The 23,654-nt window shown below is 37.6% G+C and overlaps 1 protein-coding gene across 15 annotated transcripts in view; it reads right to left on the bottom strand.

Annotated features, from left to right (window-relative positions):
• Positions 1 to 23,654, bottom strand: part of KMT2C (lysine methyltransferase 2C) — a 188,627-nt gene that overhangs the window by 56,169 nt on the left and 108,804 nt on the right. For 10 of the 15 annotated variants that reach the window (XM_056485255.1, XM_056485259.1, XM_056485258.1 and 7 more), the window contains 9 exons: positions 22,822 to 22,935; positions 20,502 to 21,235; positions 13,234 to 13,353; positions 10,640 to 10,756; positions 7,704 to 7,805; positions 7,421 to 7,525; positions 6,071 to 6,252; positions 5,207 to 5,371; positions 4,501 to 4,610 (listed from right to left, as the gene is read on the bottom strand). In XM_056485255.1, coding sequence (XP_056341230.1) covers positions 4,501 to 4,610; positions 5,207 to 5,371; positions 6,071 to 6,252; positions 7,421 to 7,525; positions 7,704 to 7,805; positions 10,640 to 10,756; positions 13,234 to 13,353; positions 20,502 to 21,235; positions 22,822 to 22,935 — 1,749 coding nt within the window. The remainder of the gene's footprint in view (positions 1 to 4,500; positions 4,611 to 5,206; positions 5,372 to 6,070; positions 6,253 to 7,420; positions 7,526 to 7,703; positions 7,806 to 10,639; positions 10,757 to 13,233; positions 13,354 to 20,501; positions 21,236 to 22,821; positions 22,936 to 23,654) is intronic. The other 5 variants (XM_056485264.1, XM_056485265.1, XM_056485269.1 and 2 more) reach the window with 1 other exon arrangement.

The following is a 23,654-nucleotide window of genomic DNA, read 5'->3' as shown; positions in this document are numbered from 1 at the left end:
ACCACAGAGGCAAGTTTATCCACACTTCTCTTCCTTTTTTTTTTTTGCCTAGAAATTTTACCCATGCTGAATTTAGGACTCAAGATAACATCTGGAGTACTTCCCTTGTGCTTGTCACACAAGATGAGACCCCTGAGACAGAAAACCCGTGGGGGGTTCTGTGTGTCAACCATGGCACGTGTGCTCCTCCCACCTAACACACACCATGGCAGCCAGGGCAAGATGAGGAAAAGCACAAAAGCTTCCAAGTAACACTTAAAATGAGTATGAAACATAGAGGATGCTTTCTAGAATATAAACAAATTCAAGGAAAGTGCAAGTCTGTCTTCAAAAACTACAGTGCTTTCAAAGTTTTACGTAATGTGCAACTAATGGACAGGGTATAACCTACAGAAATCCAGTATTTCATACTATTAGTAAATGAAAGGAGCCTACGGGAACTACTGAAAAACTGAACTCAAGAGTGGAGAGAAAAGACAAAGAAGAAAATAAACTGAAAATGGCATTTTGAAAGAGACATGGAGCCGGAAAGAAACAAAAAATAGAGATCAAGCTGCTGAAAGGAAGACACTCAAAACAATGAATTGAAATAACAGAAAATAGGCAGATTGTAAGAACTATTCAAAATGGAATAAGACATCATCTGTTCATTTAATTTGTTATAATTTACAAGATGGTTTTAAGACTGAAGTAGCAATTATTGAATTGGAATCTAAGGTAAACAAGAATTTCAGAAAGACAGTTGTGAACAGGAATTTCAAATCCTTCATTTAAAAGTCAAACAACAGAGAAATCTTCTCATCCAGGTCAGACTGAAAAATTTTAGCTCTGGAGACTGAATAAAGTTGAAATGCTCAAATAAACAGGCTGATAGTGACAGAGGTGAGGCCTTCAGAGACCCACTCACAAAAACTGCACGCACAAACAGTGTTTGAAGACAGTATCAAACAGACTTCCAGAAAAGGAGCTAATTAGAGTGCAGATTAAGGATTGCAACAAATAAAATAGATAGCATAAAAGCACAGTACTGTTAGAAAAAGACTATCCAAAGGGAAAAAAACTAAAATGGAAAAAAAATAGTGCTTTCTGAGGCATTCAGCTTAACCAAAATTGCTAAACTTATCTGCAAAAGGGTTTAAATGTGCTGAATATTGTACAGCTTTTAGTAGCCTCAGCTGAAAGCAAATAATTCCACAGAATACAATGCGATGGGAAAAGAAAGTGGAATTCATTTTTAGGTCTGTAATAGAAAAAAACAATTATATGAAAAAGTGAAACCAGCACATGGGACAGAGTGGAATGGCTGATATAGAAATACAGCATGAAAAGAGCATTCTTTATTGGCTGCCTGCATAACTGTCAATGACAGAGATTTTTTTGGTAAACACAGTAACACAAGAACATTAGAGCTGAAATAATGTATATGCCAAATAATAAAAAAATTCAAAAGTTAATTTTTAACCCATAGTATTATGTTGGATTTGTATCTTGTAGTTGTAAAGTACATAGAATAAAGTTTCAGAACGAAGAAAAATTTAAATCAGTTTAATGAAAATGATACAACAGAGACTGTCAGCCATAATGTGTCTCACTGGCAGTATCAGACAGATGTAAGTGATACCAAATCCTCACTGCCTCCATGAGCATGTTTACTTGAGCCCCAGGAGGAATAACTGCACACAGGCAGCTTCAGAAACTGCAACCAGATCAGTTCAAACTGGTTACAGAAAACCAGGCAGAGCTGGTCCCTCTGCAGCAGGGGAACAAAAACAGCAACAAGGGAGGAAAAAGCTGGAGTCTAGACAGAGACAGGATGGGAGTAAGTGAGGAGGGATGAAATCTGCAGATGGGGCATAAGACATACAAGAGCAAATGACACAAAGGCAGAACTGATGAGCAGATGGTCAAGAACTGCTTGTCCAGGAGTGTATCTGGATGAGACACACACACCCCTCCTGAACATGCAGGAATTACAGCACAGGGGAAAAGCTGGTGCTACCTAAACACTAGCATCTAATCAGGAGAATTTATATATTTCTCTACAGGACACAGCAATATGCTGGGGGACATTTGTTATAACTTGAGAAGTACTAAAAGGAACCTGCTAGAACACTGATCAGAGATGGGTATTTGACAATAACCTAGTAATGAAGGTTTCTGGTACACTAGGCTGGAGCAAATCTAACACAGTCTGGCTTTTGATATTTATGTATGTTCAAGAAGAAAAACACTATCTTTTATTTCTGTTTTCTGAAGAAGATGACTTTGTAAGAATCTCAGGTACGATGAGACAAGGAAGAGCTCTTAAAAATTTAAAGTTTCCACTTTCTGAAGAAAGAGAAATGAAAGCTCCTTCTCAATACCTACACAACAGAACCACTTACTTTTCACCAAGGGTACACCTGCAAAGTTTTGCTTATTTATTACATTGAGGAGCTCTTGTTTCTTTTAGAAAGCAAGTGGTTAAAAACCCTGTAATAAAACTTGCAACACATCTATGATACATCAAATGGAAAGGGGAAGAACCATCCCAGTAAGAATCCCACAATATGATACGTTTTTAGAAGCTTTCTACTGCTAATAAACACTTATTTCCCTAAGTTTATCAAATGTTAATTCTTCTCACTTTGAAACAAAAAACTACAGAAAATTTTCAGAGGAGTTTTAGAAGAATTCACGAAAAACCAAAACATTTCATATAAAAATACATGCAGTATTTCTATGAACATGCATCAAAGGACATATTCAGACATGCAACTGTGCAAATATACATGTGTTAGAGAGGTTTTAATACTGAGTCAAAACAGGAAAGAAAAAGCAGAAAAACTTGTCTTATAAAAAAGGTGAAAAAACCTGCAAAGAAAACTTGGGAACTCCCAAGGGACTGGTTTCTATTCCCTGGAACCCAAACCCAAGCAATATGACATCACAGAGGTGTTCAGGAAGGACTAACCCAGGGACCAGCTTCTACCTGGAAGTGAAACACCTCTTGTGAAGCTGTTCCATCTCACATATCATGGGCTTTAATTATCTCTAAAAGGTAGCTCTGCCAGCTCCAAAGAGAAAGGAAGAAGTATTTCTTACTTGGATCTTTTTGGTTTAAGTACGCTAAGTTTGTGATAAAAATTAACAAAAGTCTGTGTTGTATCTGCAAGTTTCTTAATTCTTCCAGTTACAAAACCAATTTCTTTTTGAATTTCTGAATGCAGATCTTTAAAATGAAGTGACTTGCAGAAACAGAGATGTATTAGTCATTCTTCTATTAGTGATAAAAATGGGTTACTTGGAAGTGTTCCAGCAGGGAGTATATAAACCTCCAAGGTCGGGTCAGTAAGTTACAATTACTGCTGTGATGAGGACATGCCAGTGTTAAGGGACATTAGATGCTCTATTGAACTTTTCCTGGCAGACCTCTCAGGCCTATGCCTCAGAACATCTTCGATCATGATCAGGAAAACCAATCTTACTGACAGCTTCTTGGTGGATATGATTTTTTTCTTGAAACATTTGCTTAGTTTTTATACCTTCCTCCTACTGTTCTCTTGTGATACCTGAGTGAAGGGGTAATTTGAGAACTTTCATGTGCTTATGCTAAAAATGGGAATAGGTGTCAATGTGAAAGGAGCTGACTGAAGCAGCAACTTCCCTGAGATGACATGCAGGGAAAACAGACCTTGGGCTATCACCCTTGCAGCAAGACTAAAATATAAGACTATAAATCATGTCACAGGCCAGCCTAACTGCTGACAGGCCACTCACAGGAACATTAACCAGCACCATCCCATGGAACCAGATGCTGTAAATATGCTTAAACTGCAGTAACCTCAGCTCCTGAAGAGCCACTGCTACAGAACTGTGACACAAAGCAACAAGGCTGTCAATGTCCATGTCCAGGGAAGTGCAAAGTTAATCAGAAGGAAATACACACTTCAATTAATAAGGAAGTGACAACTCCCAAAAGAAGAATATGGCCAATTCTTTTCAAAGTTGCATCTAGGGAGGGAAGCATTGGTCTTGAATACTGGGAGAGCTGAGGAAAAGGAATAAAGAAAACACGAGGGAAGAGGGAAAAATGCTTATACAGACTGTTGTTACAGCTCCTGCTGCCTCAGACAGCCTCAAAGCATCAAAATACACAAACTTTTTCTGCTTGGAAATAATTTTCAGATCCTTCTGCAGATGTAACTTTAGAGAACTGAGCTTTCTTCCTTCCACTTAACAAAGTGAGACGCCTGTGACCTCTTCACTATTAAATGCTCTTGGCAATTTATCCCTATCTTCAATACCTCTATCCAGAACTCCCCAGAGGTTTCCTCTGGCCTAAATCACTTGAGGGTGTGAAAGAGCCTAGGACACTTCCACAAGAGCCCTTAAAACAAACATGGAAAAAAAAAAAATCTTACTTCTACACGAGCCAAACCTCCATCAGAGCACAGAACACATTCCCAAACCTATTTATTGCAGTGTGCAATCCTGCATTGGTTTCGATCGTCTTCTTACCGTTCGTTGGTGGAATGTATGGCCTACAAATGGTACAGTCAAAACCCATATCAGCTATGTTTTCCACTTCCTCCTCTGTGCTTAAGTTCTGACAGATTGCATGCATCCATCTAGAAATTAAGTGGGGGAAAAAATACAATTTAAAGGAAATAGGTGGTGTTTTAGGAGACCCAAGTATCAGTCTATGGTCCAAATAAACAGGGAATAGTTGTTCAGCCTGAATTCTTTTAGGGAGAAACCACAGAATCAGGTTTTCCATATACAGCATCCCCTACAGCGGTGTGTGTTACATTGTGTATATGGAGCAGCAGATCAACTATTTCCCTCCACAGGAGGAACTCTCTGTAAAACAATCTCCCAAGTATGTTTTTGCATTATAATTTTCTCCCTATGTTGCAATAATTTTAATTACTTTATACAATGTAATCTAAATTCAGCCTCACAACAATAGTCTTGTGAGGTAAATTAGTTTTATTTTTACAGGGCATGGGGGAAGAGGCACAGAGCGATTAATTAATTTGCCCAGAGTCAGACAGTTAAGTCTGTGGTACAACCAGGAACAAACTACTAAGAGACTTCTGAGACTCAGTAATCCAGTGTTCTTTACCACATGACCATTTCCTTCATCTCTACCCTTTTACATTAGGGGAAAAAATTAAAACAAGACTTGAACAAGAAAAACATGTGAAATATTAGAAATTCTTACCGATCACACTGTCTACACTGAATGATAAGCTCCTCATCCCTGTACATGCGGTAGCAGATTGGGCAGGTAGACAAACTTGCACAGGGAGCACACTGTGTGTAATTATTCTGCCATTCACATCTTAAACCTGGAGAAGTTGCTCCACAGTGTCTGCACCAAACACACCTGCAGAACAAAAAGATGTATTCTGTCAGTTCACAGGAAGATCATTTTGTGGCTTTAAATCTCCTCCACTTAGAACAAGGTGAGTAATTACGTTTTAACTTAACATGTTTAACCACAAATGTTTAACAATATTTTCTGCACTTTTTAAAGAAAGTTCCTAATTAATAAATTCCCATGAAACTGCAAAAGCAGGCAGATGGGTTCTTGTAACTGCTCAACAGGTCATGGGAGTTCCTGCTTCCAGTTGCCATTCACTTTGAGATCTGGAGACTTAACCATGTGAGAGGTCTGGTCTGTTTGTGTTTCACCCAAGTAAAACAAATGGATTTCACAGGGTTTTATTTCGAGAACACTTGGGTGAAGCACCCATTCATTTATCCAACTGAACACTGGAATGATTACAAAGAATGTAAATTGGGAATTTTTTTTGCTATGAGTTTCAAAAGAGAAATTTTGTCTATCTCTACTTACGTGGTTTTTGGCATGAAGAAGCAGTTATAAGAGGAGGTAAGAGTTTCCCTTTATATACTGATAATTGAATGAAACAACTCAAAAATATTTTGTTGGCCTTGTTAAATACAGCTGACTTAGACACAATTAAAACCTTGTTACAATTCAACTGACATTACAAACTCCAAGTGACAGAGAGAGGCAGAAGAGGCCAGCAGTCAGCACCTCTGACCCCAGGCCCAAACACACCATTTGCACTTCCAGCCTCCCTTTGGCACAGTCTGCAGGGGTGGATCCAGGCAGTAGGTGTGGTAGCTGATGTCGCAGTCGTCGCACAGGAGGAGTCTCCCTGGATCTGTGGCTTTCCCACAGGCTTCACACACTGTGCACTCCAGGCACCTCCAACCTTTGCTAAGTACCACTTTAGTAATCTGAAAAATGCAAGGTGAGAATTAGTTGAAAATGGCTCAGTGAAGTGTGATCAATGTATAAATTAAGGTCTGGCTTCTGGAGCTCAGGATGCTCTTCTGGGCACATCACCCACATCTCAAGGAGCTCATTATCAATTACACTTTCTGAAGCTTCAATGAACAGGAATGGATTAAACAGAAAGAAACTGTCCTTTCTACTCTTTTTTTAAAAACAGCTGCAGTGTTTCCCTTTTTAAGTCACCTGGGACTTCAACTGACTGCCAGGATTTTTCAAATATCATGGAAAGTGGCGTGGCAGCTGCATTAGACAATTCTCTCAGGACTCTGGGATGCATCTTGTCAGGTCCCAGAGACTTGTGTACATTCTGGTTCCTCAAGAGGTCACAAACTTGATCCTCTCATGTCATGATGTGATCATGGTGATGGACTTTTAGTCATCTGAAGCAAACAGCTAACTTACTGCAATTAATATATAATGCAAGAGTAGTATATAAACAAAAAGTCAAATTATAATTGCATAAAATTCGCATATGGCAGTTTGTGAAGTACGTGCAAAATAAAGTTTTTTGACATGTTTCAAAAAAATCCCACTTTTACACAGATATACTTACATCACAACCAATGAAAAGTGTATAGTGTATATATCACAGTAAATAGCTTATTTTGTGCTTGCTAGGTCATTTCACAGCATTCAAATTTAATTTTCACACATTCTTTCCTAGACTAATGAATGTAAAATGTATTAATTAACCACTCCAACTGCTGTCAATTCTGACAGCCAACAGGCAAATTGAATCAACTAAACCTTATGCCCCAAGTAAATGAAGATGCAGTATAATTTTTTCTTTGTTTTTAATCCTGCTTGTATCTAGGTTTAAAGCTTATATCTCAAACTGTTATTTTAACCAACTGCTGGATAATCAGCGCTATTTATGGTTGTGAAATTACAAAAAGGTTAATTTCTCTTGAGGCTATGCATACTATAAAATGACATTTAATTAAAGTCTTTCACAAGTCGCACACAAATAATGGCCACATTAGCTGATGAATATCTAACAAGTTAATGACTCCCCTAATTACCACAAAACCAAAGGCAGCATAGTGCTATTAAAGTACAATATGAAAACAGCGTAATCAAGGAATTTTTGTGTGTAACAATAGCACTCACCTTAATACTGACACAGTATGGATGGTAACACTGCCCACACTGGGAACAGGCCAGCAGCCGGCCCTCAGCACCTTGGCCAAAACTCCCACAAACCACACACATATCCTGCAATGACACACAACAGCAGACTCTCAACACGTGCCAGACACTACATTCTGAAAACATCACTGTAAAATCCAACTAGCTTGCTGTGTAATTTAACTTCTAAAAAGGACATTCATTCACTTTTTTTCCTAAGTAATAGCAGGGAAATATAATCAAAAATTATCATTTTTATCCTAACCTGATGGAGAGTGAACTTGTCACTGTTAGAGAAGAGGACAACTGTATTATGCATCGAGTTTTCTTCCTCATCTTTATTAGATGAAATATCCATGGTTGTGACCTATTAAAAAAACCAAAAAATATAAACAGCAAGCACACTACATTTTCTAAGACATGAAAAAGATGAAACATTCTCTAAATAAGACTTCTGTAAATATTTATTCATACACTTTAAACTTTCATAAAAAGCTACCTCCATCAGAAATTACTGCATTAATTCACATTTTATCATCATCAGTGTAACAGCTTTACAGACATATTCTATTCCTCTCCTTTTTCCATCTTCATGTATTATCCTCATTACACTTCCAAATGGAAATGGAAGGAAAGACATAGTCTAAGAAAAAAAATTACCAAGTAGAAATTGTCACACTGTGCCCAGTCTGCTCTGTTCCCTGCACGTAAGCACGTAAGTTCTTTTTATCAAAAAGTTAATTACAGTGACAGACTTTTGAGTATTAATTCAAAGAGCAACTGCAGAAATGTAGCTTGTTCCATATTGTCTAAAATGTGGTTTAGCTAATGTTCCAAGTACGTTAGAGGAATAAGCAAGAGCTCTAAATTTACTCACTGCAAGCAGTTTATGAAGCTTATCCATCCTTACCACAAAAACTTGCACTGAACTTGAAACAGCTGTTTTGATCTCAATCCATCAGCTCTTACTATAGACAGTAATTTTTCTTTTCCATCAAGTAATTTTTATTCTGACCTGCCTCTTACTAATTCAGCATATTCATACACAGCTTCTCAGGAAGAGAAAAAAGAATGAAGGATTTCAACTGTGATCTGACTCTCATGCAATACAGAATATGCTGTCCATGAATTTAAACTAATAGGCCCAACTATTACCTCAGAATCAGGAATATAAGAGCAAACAGTTCTATATAAAAGATCAAATGCTTGACAGAAAAATGAAACTTAGCTTATTGTGCTATGTTAACACCAAAATAATGATGTGAAATGCCTCCAATTGCTGCTGCGACTAGCCTAAGTGGAATTCATCCTGTATGTTTTAAATTACAAATGTGCATGTAGATCTTGACCATCCTTTAAAAGGGAAAACTGATAGAGATTATTCCTTTTTCAAATCATGAACACCAGAGTATTCCAAGATATTATTACATAGGCAGCAGAAAGTGTGACAAACTCAAACAGATTACATGTAAGAACACAAAAATGCAGCTCTAAAGAGAATCTCAGGAATTACTTCACAAAGACATAAAAATCAGCAAGTCCCTCTCTGAACACAAGGAACAGGATGTCTCTCAAAATATGCAGGGCTAGTTGGTAAAGTTTAATAGGAAAATTCAAATGGAACAAGCCCACAGCATGGAAAAACTTAATTGTTTTATAGTCCAGATTTCCAAGTTTTTCATGTTAAAATCCCTCTTCTTATAAGCAGACTAGGACTGTGTAGGATTTTTGAGTTTTAAAAACACTTCAAGTATTAAGTAGCTTAACTATCAACTGCAGTGAGCAATCACTTGCTTACAATCACTTCAATGCTTCTGAAGAATAGGAGACAGCAAATGTAGTCATTATTTTCTCAAGGGTTTCTGGACAGAAGCTGTGTACAGAAGAGCAGACATCTGATCACAACAAAGAATTGGGAGTCACTGATATATTAATTCACTAAAGAGTGAAGGAAGCTTTAGTTATGGTAAATCATCTGTAAGGGCTCTCTGAAGGGAGCAGCAATTCTGGGGACAGGGAAATCTAACTGATGTAACTTACTCCACTACCAAACTCTTTTCGCAAAGTCCTTCACCAAAGCTACTTAAAAAAAAGTTAAGAGGAATGGTCCCTATACTGATACAAGACACAAAACAAAAAGGGGAATAAATTATCAGTTTTGTATGTGGGAGAATAGCACTAGTTGAAATCTGACAGGGCCTGCCTGCTAACAGGTGGTGGTGCTCAACGCACTCGTGCAATCTGAAAAACCAAGTGAGAAGCAAGGTGACAAAGCTTGCCAACAGGACTGGGATATTCAGAGTAGTAAAATCCAAAAGACAAGTGTGAAGAACTGCACAAGAACTTAATAAAGCTGAGTGCTGGGCTATAAAACGGCAGATTAAAGTCCACAAAGTAAGGAAATTAACATGACAAAATAACTGGTACTGATGATCGGAAATGTGGAGTAGCTTCCATACAAGGAACAACTCAAAATACTGGCATTCTCCATACTTGCAAGTCAAGAGTGGAAGGAAAAGGAGGAGAAGTGATGGAGGCCTATAGAAACTGAGTGGCATGGATAGAGGAAGCGAATAGAAATCAGCTTTCCACTGTCCCATCTCTAAGAGCACTGAGGGGCAGGCAGCTAATCCAAGAGCCAGTCACTTAAAACACAAGCTGAGGAGCTGCAGAACTGAAAAAGGTTAACATGGTTTCCTGAATGAGCAGATTTATGAATGACAGCTCCAACACAGGCTGCCCAAGACAAGGACACCATCTCTTGTTCAGCAAGTTGAAATATTGAAATGTCTCCTTTCTGCACTCCTGCACCACCACTCAGTCCAGAAGAACCTTTGCTCTAGTCTCCTATAGCTGCTGTTACATTCTCATGAACAAATCCTGTTCTCTCCTTCTGGGTAGTTCCAGTCAGTGCTGCCTTTACCCAGCATGTTCTGAACCAGAGGATACGGAAGGAGTCCTTTAAGACTCCCAACTGTTGTGTCTTTAAATGGCAAGAGCAGTACAGAATTGCCTCAGGCCCACTGAGCTGCAGTGTTCTTGTTCTTCATCACAAGCAGTAACAGCCAGCTCCATCAAACAGTCCTGGTTCTGTAGCACTCCTTGGGCCTTTTACACAGTATTTTAATACAAGAATTATAGCTGAATAAAATTGTGTTACATGAACAGACTGCAATATGACTTTAAAAAAGATGTCCTTACCCCTGGAATGACCACAGCCCCGACTCCATTCTTCAGTTTTGATCTTCCTCTGCCACCTCTTCCTGACAGACCTGCTCCACGGGGTCTCCGCTTCCCCGGGAATCCTGATCCTCGGCCCTATGCAATGTAAGGTAACAATGTAAATGCAACCTCAAGCTCTCTTGTTACATGGGATTCAAGCTTGTTCTGTTCATCTAGGGAAAAATGTAAGTAAAAAACCACCCTGTGATTTCAGGTGAGTAGGAGCACACCAGGACATGGTCATTAAATCTCTGCATAAATCTGTGTGAAATTTAATACCTTTAATTACTTACATGGCATAATATGATCACCTTTATCATCAGCAAGAAAGTAGCCAAAACCAGGAATGTGTATTTTCTGCTCAGGATTAACTGGAAATATGGATTTCCCCCACCACTTCCCCCCCCACCACCTCAACTGCAAAGTTTCCAAAATGTATCTTTTATTCTATGATTCATTTTTCTTTTCTCTTTTAACAGTCAGCCCAGACAGTCATGAGACTTCTGCACAGGGTCTGGACATTTGATTAGTGGTAATCACAGATGTTTTTCTTACACTATGAATAATCTAGTGAAACCTGGAATTTATTAGGATTGAGTCCTACTCACAAAGCAAAGTGGGAGGTGGCTCCATGAAACTCTCTTAATTCAGCATATACAGAGAGAGTTTTTTATATTAATTCTATCAATTACACTCAGATCAACACTCCCCATAATGTGAAGCTTTTCTTACACTATCTCCACTTATTTACAGACAGCTTCTTTACTCCCTTCCTTATTTAAGATGCAGATGCAGAGCTGCACAGTTGTGCTTTGGAATATTCAGTGTGTTCAACTACAATTATCTTTGGGAGAGCCAGTACTTTATTAATAATTACCTGTTATTCATATAGTGCCTTAAGTTTGAAATTCTGGGGGTTTGTTTTTGTGGGTTTTTTTTTGTTTTGGTTTTTTTTTTTTTTTTTTTTTGTGGTTTTTTTTTTGTTTGTTTGTTTGCTTTTTCAGAATTTCAGAATGAACTTAAGCACATGAGGATTCCTAATCCTCTCTAATCATTTCCAGAGAGAAAAAGAACATATTCACATCCCCAAATTCTGGCTGATATATCAGACATCTTTACAATGTGTCTCAGAGTCTCCAATATGTGTAATTGATAATTAGAGCATGCACTCATATAAGCACCATTCCTGCTACAAAATAAGCATTGAGTTTATTTATTGCATTTTGTATTTGTCAATAATCTCGGCTCCTAGTACAGCCCAAGTATGGAGTACAGAGTATGGGGTATCCAAATATTTGCTGCAAAATATTTTTAATAGCAAGGCAAAACATTTGCTCCATGAAACAATGTTGATGGAAGCAGCAAAGCTCCCTGGGGACTGTGTCACTCACAGACACAAAGGGTCTTTACTGATGGAGGCAGTAAGAAGAAGTACTGTGGGCTCAATATTCCCTACAGTATTTCTCAAATATTCCAACTCCTGCTTTAAAGAAGATATAGAACTTTAGGGTCATAATTAAAGGGAGAATTCAAGGATCCCAATGTTAAAATTTTATTAACATCCATCTAATAAAAGAAAGAAATTAAATTGACTCACACACCAAGTTAATGTAACACAATGATATTTGAGGAGTGAGAAGAAGGATGCTGCTGGAGGCTGAGGTATTTATATGAACTGGGGTGAAACTAAAAATGTCCTCAGATACCTAGGGAGCTAATACATACGTACACACAGGACATACAATCATCAGTTTTTTAACATGGAAACTCTTCTCGCAAGTTTCTTATTTTCTGTTTCAGAACAGGTGTCAGTATTGTTATTTTCACACAACTAGTGACAGGAATAAGCACATACTTGTATCAATGTTAATGCTGAATATTAAACTGAAAATTAATGCTTAAAGCAGCAAAAGCTAAGCTGATGTCAAATTAAAATAAAATTAGCATGAGAGTTAAAGAGATGGACTTAAATCACTGGGAAGCTTCAGCTATTTGTCAGTTTCATAATTAAGCTTTTTTTTGCCTTCACTTAATCCAAATAATCCTACTTTAGTTACTTCAGGTATTTTTAATGGTAAATGTCACTGTGGATACAAGTTTTGGTCCATCTAATCAGGTAGGAAAGTTTTTATTTATTCCCCCATCAGCTAAAAACAATGTCACTTTGAATCCACTCCTCAAGATTTCTCCACAGCAACAAATTCAAGCCATCCTTCAGATCTCTGCTCCTTTCCATGCCTGGCTTACCTTACTGCCAGTCTTAAATTCCTTCTCAGGTAATTTATTTTGACAGCCACGTAAAGCCAAGCACAAAAAGTGATGTACACAATACACACAAATTTTGGGTAATACAAAATATTCTTTGCCACTGAAAATCAAGGCAATGCCATCATACTGTACATTCTGGAGAGCTCACATCTTTTAATCTGAAAGCTCCAGAGTTTCAATTTTTAGAGGTCTTGAATAGTAACCGAATGGAAGATTAATTACGGTGTGAGATACAGAATTTCATCACTAATCTCTACAGCAGAAAGATAGCAATGGATACATGAAAATAAATTCAAGTTATTTACCACTTTGATGCTCCAAATGGCACTGCCAGGAAGCTGTCTGGATTTAAAAATGTCCCGACCTTCTGAAATGTCTGGGGACCAGGAAGGTGGGCTGACTGTATTATTGGTACTCCAAGCCCCCTAGGATACGGTAGGTGAGAAAATAGATGTATAAAACTTTGCAACATAAAAAAAAAAAAAAAAAAAAAAAAAAAAAAAAAAAGCAAAAAAGAAAAAAAGCAAAAAGCAAGCAACCAAAAAAAAATCTGAAAAGCAAAGCACATGCAGGCATAGGCATTTCTACATTAACTTAAGTAGTCAATTAGTTCACTGAGTGAGTAGAAAGTGGGAAATTTTTAGGTTCTCATTGAAACACACTCTAAAATCAATATTTACTTCCAACTGATGGTTAAGTACAACAAAATGAGTTTTTATAAACAAAGCTTAATACAAATCTAAAGCAAGCAATCAGAACAACAAATTACATGACTAAATTTTATTGCATGAGTGAAGAAGACAGTAGTTAGAGGTGGTAACATGCCCTTTTATATTCCAGATCACATTTTGAAAGAACTCATATCCTCAATTGACTTTTGAAACTAAACTACCCCCAATCATACCAACAACTAGTCTGAGAAGCACAGCAAACAAAAGGAATATGAATAAACCACTGGACAAAAGAAAAGGAAAATAACCATGGTAATCAACAAAGCAGCTCATTCCTGCAAGTCTGCCACAAATAAACCATTATAAAACTCTACCATTGATTTCTTTTCACCCCAGTGTTTTGGTATCAAATTTTAACATGTCATTATGTTCATGCAATAATATACATCCATATATATCCTCATGTACCTACAAGCTCCTTTAAACTAATTATTATCCCTATTTATATAGTTCCATCATAGTGAGATATTGTATGACTGTCACTAGAAATAAAGCAAGATGAAAAGAAAATGCTAAGACAGACAAGGAAAAAAATGCTGAAGCTCCTTAAAGAAAGTAAAATTTGTGGAAGACTTTCTCAAGCACAGAAGAAAGACTGCGGGAGAGAGACATCATAAATAACTTCACTGCCAATTTACACATTAGTTTAACAAAGGACAGTATATTTTCCAAATTCTAAATTTGTGAGAGTAATAAATATTGAATATCAGGATGAGAAGTGGAACTGATGAAAAGTGCAGGTTTACCTTCCCCAGAATGCCATTCAGCAGCAGAATCCCAGGGCTGATATGGAATAACCCCATGAATACAAACAATCCCAACTATTCACAACTGCTCACAAGGGCAAGCCCAAACACATTTACACCTCTGAATACTGGGATGTACAATAAAAAGCATCAAGAAAAATGAGATGGTTTTGCAATATGTGTTGGGGTTTGTTGCTTTTTTCTTTTCTGAAATGCAATTTCTCCATCAAGAACACATCAGAAATTATTTTCTTTGGAATCAACAACTCCATCAAGACATAAATTTATCTTGGGACTGTAAAGAAGTCTTGCTAACAGCTGCACTGACTGAAAACAGGGCTTTTCCCTAAGTGATCTGGCACAGCAAAGCCAGAAGAGTAAGCTTGTCAGTGACCTAAAAGCCTAATTATGGATAAAAATCATGTGGTAAAAACACCAACACTTGGTACAACCCACAGCGTGGACACAGTGATATTCAGCTTAAATCTGCTTTCTGCGAGTTTAGCTCTACCTGCACAGGACAAGGAATATGGACAACATAACAAAAAAAATAACAACTTGACATTTCTGCCTACACGAGGTGGTAATTGGACACACAGCCTACAAACTGCACATTGCCCAGAGCACTTGTGTGCTTGGGATGGCCATCAATGCCTCCCCTCTGCCAAGGGGCTTCCAAAATCCACTCCAGAAGAACATCTTCTGACAGCAGCTGCTTAAGGTTCCAGTCACTGTGCTGGAATAAACACTCTGGACTGGAAGATTTTGCCATACCAGTTTTTTTCCTGGACTTCAGATAGATGGTCATCATGCAGACAACTCAATATCAAGAACTTCATCACCCTCAAGCAGGGGAACAGTGCTGGGCAGAAACCTTCTGCACCTTCAGACCTGGAGATGGACGAGCCCCTGCTCACACCCAGGGCACAGGGCAGAACATTGGTGGCAGAACAGGGATAGAAATGGGGGGGGAAAAAGGAAGTATGACACACTGGTAGGCAACTACATCAGCAGGTCTGTGGCACAGGAGATTTGTCTTAACTAATCCAGTCATTGTTTTAATATCAAGTAACAGTCAAATTTTAGCAGGTAATGTTCAAACTTTCATTGAATTTTACTTTGTTTCCCCACTACTTCTAAAATTCGTAATGTATGGTATGCAACCAAAAGGCAACTCAAAGAAAATCTATTTATCAAAGAAACAGTCTTTATATCAACCTGTAAAGGAGGCAACATGCTGAGAGTGTCAAAATTCAGGATCTTAAACATGCTGAAAATACTTAATCAACAACTAAAATTACCTACCCTTATTTTGGAGATACAAAATTATTCTCCTTTTAAGAAGATAACTTTTCAAGTAATTAAATATATTCAAAAGATTTAAAAGCTAAAATGATATTAAATCTGAATGTGAAATATTCAGTCTTGCAAAACAAAATGATCCGTATATGATTCATTAACCATACTGTTAAGAATTAAATAGGAAATTTAATCCAAGTTTTACTGTAGATCAGAAAAATTTGAATTCTTGGTCAGATAAACTTAATTAAAAACACACATTTCCACAATACCACGAACAAATGAATTACATCAAAGAGATGCATTAATTATATTTTGGCTTTTAATTAATGCCTATTACCACACAACACTGAAGAGAAAGTTCTATTCAGTTCATTTACATCAGAACCCCAGCAATAATTAAGTACTGTGACAGAAACAGGAAGTTCTAATTCTCCATCATATTCTTGAGTCCTCAAAATTGAACAACACAGCTGCAAGTAAATTATAACAAAAGGAAACCCAGTGTCAGCAAGGGTCAGGAGATCTCACTAAATTACCACTGACTGTGTTTAGCTGCTTAGACGCTTTATGAATCCTACTGCAATTGCAAATGCACAAAGCTGGATTTGCAATTTAATATTTAATGTAATTTTAGGGTTGTGAACAAACTTTAATCACTTAAAAATACAGCTCTCCTCATTAAAAAAAAACCCAAAGAAACCAACCAAGCACGAAGCATAAAAACGGTAACAAAAACTGATCCTTGAAAAAGACTATTTTTTCATCTTTTTATCCAACATCTACCTTTACAACAACATACTTGGTGATACCATGTAACTGAAAACAGAAAACAAGCCATACCATCCAAGACAGCATACATCAAAACCCATCACAATGCTCTGCCTTTTTTGGTCTCATTTAAAAAAACCTCTTTAAACACCAATGGATATTCAGTATGTTACAGAACAGTGATTACCAACATCTTCATGATGAAAATTAAACACCTCTGAACATGGTATTTCTCAAGAAACATACTCTGGAATAACACTAAAATAATATTTATGCAATTTACAAAACCAGCAGAAAGTTTACTGGTTTTTATTCAAAATTGTTCTACAGAATGCTCTCAACACTTCAACGACCAGTGTTTCAGTGCCAAAATTTGTAATGCCTTCCATTTACTGACTTAATCTTACACTTTCCAGTATACAGTGCTGTAGCAAAAATAACTATCTCAAATCTGTTCAGTTCAGAATAAACACAACATCATTTAACATAGACCTCCACAGAAAACAGTCATTTTCCTTGAGTAGTTTCATTTCAAACTGGATCTGTGTCAGATTAGTCATTAATAAACTTACATGATAATTTCTACTAAGACTATTGCTTCAGAAAACAAAAAAATTGGAAATTATTACAGAGAGGTCTTGCTCCAGACATAAATTTGCAGTTTACAGGCAAGAGTGGAGCATCTCCATATTCCATGGAGAAGAAACTGGACAGACACAACTCTTAGGACAGCACTGTAAAACCACGCTGGCGAGTATCTGTGATTTATGAACACTTAAATTTCAAATTCCATATACATGTAGGAATTAATTTGGCTGCACTGTGGAGTGGGGGAACAGGAACAGGAGACAGTCCAGGGAACAAAACCCAGTGAGATGCTGAACCTGGCAGGCTGAGGGTCCTCTCACAGGGCAGAATGCAGCTTTCCTGTAGCTGAGGGTATGGATAACATCCTGTCCTAAAAAACACTGTCAGTAACACGGCACCTTACTGACAGGAGATGACACACTCCCCAAAGTGGAGTAAGTTTGTACCAGCCAAAGCCAATTCATACAATTCCTAAGTGTCCCTACACTCTTGATTTATACACAGCTCCCTTTTGGTTAGAAGACAGATTTTCTCCTGCTGCACCTAAGCAAAGATGAGATGCCTGCAAAAATGCCAGGGGGCAGAGGGATGCTGACATCAGTGACACTGGCTACAGTCCTGGAAGGGAGTCATGAAGATTTTTTAACCAGAATATTGTTGTCATTTTTGAGTTAAGCTTTAGTCCTTTCCAAACAGGAGAAATCTGGTGTTGCAGACACATCACCAAAGCAAATTACTAATATCTAACACAGAAAATCACTTCAGATTATGCATAACTTGGATTCAGTGGCAAACCAGAATAATTATGCAAACATATTTTATTAGCAATTGTATGAACAGATTCTGAAAAAAGAGCTGATAATTCATCTTACTGTCCATCCAGCACAAGACATTAATTTAATGAGAACAAACCCAAATCAGAAACTATCCTTCTACATGGATTCCCCAGACACCAATGAAGCATGTGTTTTATAAAATTCAGGAGAAATATATCCAAGATCCAGAGAAATTTATCTTCTTTTCTTCTTTATAACATGTTCCATAAACCCATTGCAATGGAGATATTATTGCATTTTTAAAACAGGAAAAGAACATTTCAACAAAATAAACTGCATATTAGAAGCTTTCAAACTTCTAGGAGAGAGTACAGAATATCACTATTTGTGAAATTATGTTGGCTTGTCTTTGGGACTCACAGAGTGATCGGACTCCATGAAGGAACGATTTTAAACCTGGACAAAGAACAAGCTCTGCAATGGAAATTCCTTTGCACAACAGAAGAAAGCAAGCAGGGATGAACCCAATGTTAAATTCACCAGGCACAGGAGTCACAATCTCTTTAATCAATGAATCCCACCCAATTTGTGCGATTTTCTTCTCTCCCCTCTATGACAGGCAGCCAAGAACTCCTGCAGCTGCCAGGTAACATTTGTATGGCATAACCTCACACCTGACACAAAGCCACATAACAGCAATATCTGCTATTTTTTAAACAGAAAGAAGCAGATCCAAAACTCATAAAATTAACCCACTTTCAAGAAGACAATTAATTGCTCTTCAGTGCAACCCAGAGAAGAACCCCACGTGATCTGGTTTACTCCAAACAGCTACACCTCTAACTTTATAGAAGCATTTTTTCCTCCAGTATTGTTTTCCCTATTTTTTACTTGCTTTTAGATCAATGTGGTCACTCCCAGGTGAACAAGAATTGAAATACTGTGTTAGGTTAAAATGTTTTAAAATAAGCTTATGCTTCTTCTTGATCTGTGGAGTTCCAATGGCATGGAAAATAATGATGGAACATCACCAAGGAGCACTATTCTCAGCTGCCAGCACCTGCCCTGTAGGATGCTTTCCAAAAGTCAGAACTGGAGAAAGCATCCATTTTGAAGTGTCTAAAGAATTGACTCAAAAAAACAACAGGTCTTATTTCTCTGGTTTTATACCTGGTGAAAAACTGCCTGCTTGCCTTCCAACCTATCCCACACAACCCCTATGTAACAGGAAAACAAACTGTGTGGATGAAATCCTGTACCATGTGCTCTGGGCTGACCCTGCTTGAACAGGGAAGTTGGACCAGATGGCCCACTGTGATCCCTTCCAGCCTGACCCATTCTGTGATTTTGCTTCTGCTCCTATCCACAACTTTCCATTTGGAAAAGTACACAATTCTTATAAAAAATGAATGTTTTCAGCAGAAAGAATAATTTAAAACCCCCACAAAATAAACCTAAACCTATTTCTGTCTGCAATCCAAAGAGATTTAAATATATGCCTTCCACATTGTGGATTTGTCCAATTACGTCTTGCTCAAAAGGAAAACACCTGCCTGTAATTGGACATTTAAAAATATCTTTTTTTCATAGTCTACAGAACATCATTCAACAACTTTCAGTCCCTCATCAAAAGCCCACAGTGGGAACTTAAGGGTACTGAAAACAAATTTGTTTAAGGCATTAACATATCTCTGCAAATATGATACATACACCTCACTGTACAGTGACCCAGGAAAACCTAACTGCACCACAACAAACAAAGATCTCTTAAACTCAGTGGAAACAGCAGAAAAACTTTCCAGACCACTGCCTCATACCTTAGGAAGCAAAAATTTTGAACCCTTAGGTGACATGTAAAAACTGAAATAATTGTGCAATATATAAAAAAAGCCTTGTTACCACTAAGTCCAGAAAAGCATGAAATCATCAACCTGGTAGTCTCAAAGACTAAAAATAAGTTGTGATGAGAAGATGAAACACTAACTTGTCACACTGACACACACATTTTGTATAGAATTTCACCACCAAGAAATGAATACCCAGGATGGATAAACCATTTTCTCCGGAACACAACTCAAATACAGAGAAAGATGCTGCAAAAAGTGATAGACTTGAGGATTCTTTTCACTATCAAATTTAATCCTAGTCAAACCACAATGATCTGTACAAGACAGTCCTTGCATGGTATTTCCTAATGCAACAAAACCACAAAATTATTTACCACACCATCAGAAATGTGGATCAAGAAAATATCTGGCAGAGTAATGGACACAGAGCTACAGAAGGCTTTCCTCTAAAGTCAGTTTAAAAAGCCTTAACACACTTTGAAAGTACCAGTAAAAATAAATGCATATATGAAAAATATTAAAAGGTAAGTCAAATAGCACAGCATTATGTCTATCTGCATTTGTAGCATATTGTACGAAAAATACAACCAATTTTCTTCTAATATGCTTTAACCATGAGCCAAAAGAAACTTAATTTCTCACCAGAGAAGCTTTATGATGGCTGACTTTTTTGTTATTTACCAGAACATTAATTCCTTGAAGAAATAAACTACAAGGTCACTTAGGAGATTAAATACATTATCTAAGAAACAGGTGACTTTGATGAACTATACTAAAATTTAATAAACACATAACGAAACAGTGCATGTGCTTACCTGTCTGGATCTGGGTCTTCCAGGGGAAAACTTGCGTTTGGTGATGGCCGGTTTTCCCATGCCAATTTTTGGAGTGACTGATATGTAGGTGGTTGGGAGAGCACTCCCAGCAGCTGGAGGCAGCACTGGGGGCTGGCTGTGCTGCACATCTCGTGCAGAATGCAAGTCTAGAGAAATATCTGGGGAGGAAGACACGTTTGTCTTGTTTAGGTTAAGTGATGGGGGAAGTGAAGGGCAAGTCTCAGCTGGTGGTTTTATGGGTTTGTCTCCAACTGGTGAACTATTTGCAACACCTCCATTTGAAGCAGTAGTCTCCATTTCTAGAAGAGCTGGTGCTTCTGACTTCTCATGGGTTTCCTCCTTTTCTACATCTTTCTGCACTTTTATTATTTCCAGTTGTTGTTCTATGGGGACAGAAATATCTCCTTTTCTTTCAGTCTCCAGCATTTCTGGTGTCACAGTCATGGTCTCAGGCACTGAAGACAGAGACCGAGAGTCTGCTGTGGACACTTCTGACACCCCCACACTACCTTGAAGCAGCTGTGTCTCTTCAGCTTGTTTGTCCAACTCCTGCTGTGCTACAGCTTGAACACCCTCTACCACTTCCATCATATTCTCAGTCTGACTGTCACCAGATGCTGGTGTCTTTTTAGGAGACATTTCCATTTCAGCTGAATTGATTTCAACAGAGACTTCTGCTTCCAGTTGTGTGGTCTTTTCTTCTGGTGATATGCCTGTAATTAAGTACAACCATATTAAAGGCTCACCGAGAAAAAGAAAAATAACTTCTGCTGTTCTGGTCAACAAGTATACTTGGTACACACCATGCAGGCCAACACGTATCACTTTACTTCAGTGAATTTAATATGTAGCTTAAAATACACTTCATAAATATCTTTCTTTGTACCTATTTTTACAGTAGTCTATATTTTTATTTTCACTATATATCATTATTTTTCTTCCCTGAAAACACAGCAGTAAATTACTAGAAAATAGACCCAAGATTAATTTTTGAGGAACTGAACACACATTTCCAGCTAGGCAGCCAAAAGAAGTTTCTTCTTTTTAATTTCTGGGTATTGATACAAATGAATGTATTTTAAGCTATTGTCCCAATGCTTCCAAAAAGGTAAGAAGAACAGGACAAGTACAAATAAAAAAACATTTCCTTCCTAAAACTTTTTCAGACTTTAGAAAATCAACTGAAATAAAAACAGCTGCTGCTCATTTAATTTAATTTACTAATGTATTATGAATTTCTTTCAGAAATATTTATCTAGCCCTCCCTTGAACCAAATCAAGCACCTTTCATCCATAACGCTCTTCATCAAGGAGTTCCAGAGTTTTTGTTCCACTCTATAAAAACTACATTCTTTGCTCTGAATTTGACTTCTCATTCCTTCCTTTGATGGGCCTTGATTCTCTTACAGGCCAATTACTTTCTTTTACACTTGCACTCTCCTTAAACTCACACTGCTACAACTTCCTCAGCCATTAAGTTCCCAGTCAGCATTTTATTTTGAAGATTTCTTCACAGTTTAAGTCATGGCCCTTGTGCCACAGGCTGTGACACAACTGGGTCATCAGAACTAATAGGAAAAGCTGTTTGTTTGGTTTTTTTTACTTTGCCTTTAAATACAAGTTTCTTGTCTCCCCTTACAGCAAGCATCCTCCAGCATCATCTGGGACTGAGTGGGACCTTTATCATTACCCTTGATATTGGTCACTAACACATCCAGTGGATTTGGCTTTTCTTTAGCTGCTCCTCCCTGTGTGTTTGGCAAGATGCAGTTTCTCCCAATACAGAAATCATCAGCTGCTGCAACCCTGTCTGGAAGATTACCTTTTACTTACAAAGGGGATAAAACCCAAAAAAACCCTAAAAAATCCTTAAGCAAGGATGCCTGTGGAGTTACAACCATGAAGCACACAACAGAAAGTGTGAGTGACAGTATTTAAATAGTAACAAGTCATTGGGTTTTATGATGAACTTCCAGTGTACAAAGCATTCAACTATCTTTCCAGCTTGGAAAAAGCCAGTCCCAACAAAAAAGTAAAACAAACAAACAAACAAACAAGCAAACAAAATTAAAGCAACACAAATATTCTGAAGACTCTCTTTGCCTTCAATAAAACACTTACTAAACAAAGAAGTTCATATTCTTCCTTGAGAACTCAGATAAAACTGCTGCAATGTGTCTCTGAGTGCTTTCTAGGAGCTTTTTCCTCTTACAAAGCACTGCAAACCTTACTGGAAGAAGGTTCTGGTTCTGAAGGGTTCTGAACTGGTGCTTTCTCAGAGTGTGAAACTATTTCTTACCTTCTGTAACACATTCAACAGCTGATTCCTGATCAGGGCCATCACCAGTAATGGGTTGCTCCTGAAATGCCATATCCTCTCCACCACTTTCCATTTCCATTTCACTTGTACAAGCTTAAGGAGAAGCAAAGCAGTTATTACAATTGCAGTGTTTATTCTACTTACTTTGGCATCAGCAACTGCTGTCACTCTTTGACCTTTTAGCCAAAGAGATTTATATTTAATGATGATAGGATTTAGGGTAAGTCAGGTCAGTGAGAAGGTTAAAGAGTCTACACAGTGCTCCTTAAATTTAAGAACACTTTACTCATTAACACTGAACCTGTTTTATACCTTTCAGGTGGTAAAACATGTCTGAAAGGCAATTATGTACACCTAATACTGAAAATACGCACACAGTCAGACTTCAGCACAGCTTGAGCAATACAAGAAAGAATTTTCTTAAATTCCAAGTCTATAAAATTCAACAGAAGTGGCAGCATGAAGGCTTCAACTTTGCATACAAATACTACAATGGATTATGGCACAGATATGAAGTTCCACCTACTATCAGCACTGGGAACATCGAGTTTCCTTACACGTTCAACAATATGAAAACTGAATTTTGCCACTTTACAATTAAGATATGTTAATCTTTGCATGGAAAAGGTACTCCTGAGTGCTTTTTTGGCTGACAGGATCATTACAGAGCACAGAAACAGGAAATACTTTTTTTTCCTTGTGTAAAAGCTCTTTCAGTTAAGGAAATTCATTAAAATGCACTAGATGAAGTATGGAAAACAAAGTGTACAGCAAGCACCAACTTGAAGAGAAGTGATCCTCCACAGACGCTA

Source organism: Oenanthe melanoleuca, chromosome 2, assembly GCF_029582105.1.
Source record: "Oenanthe melanoleuca isolate GR-GAL-2019-014 chromosome 2, OMel1.0, whole genome shotgun sequence".
Classification (NCBI taxonomy): Eukaryota; Metazoa; Chordata; class Aves; order Passeriformes; family Muscicapidae; genus Oenanthe; species Oenanthe melanoleuca.
The sequence above is the reverse complement of the archived record's forward strand: the minus strand, read 5'-3'. Positions and strand labels throughout refer to the sequence as shown.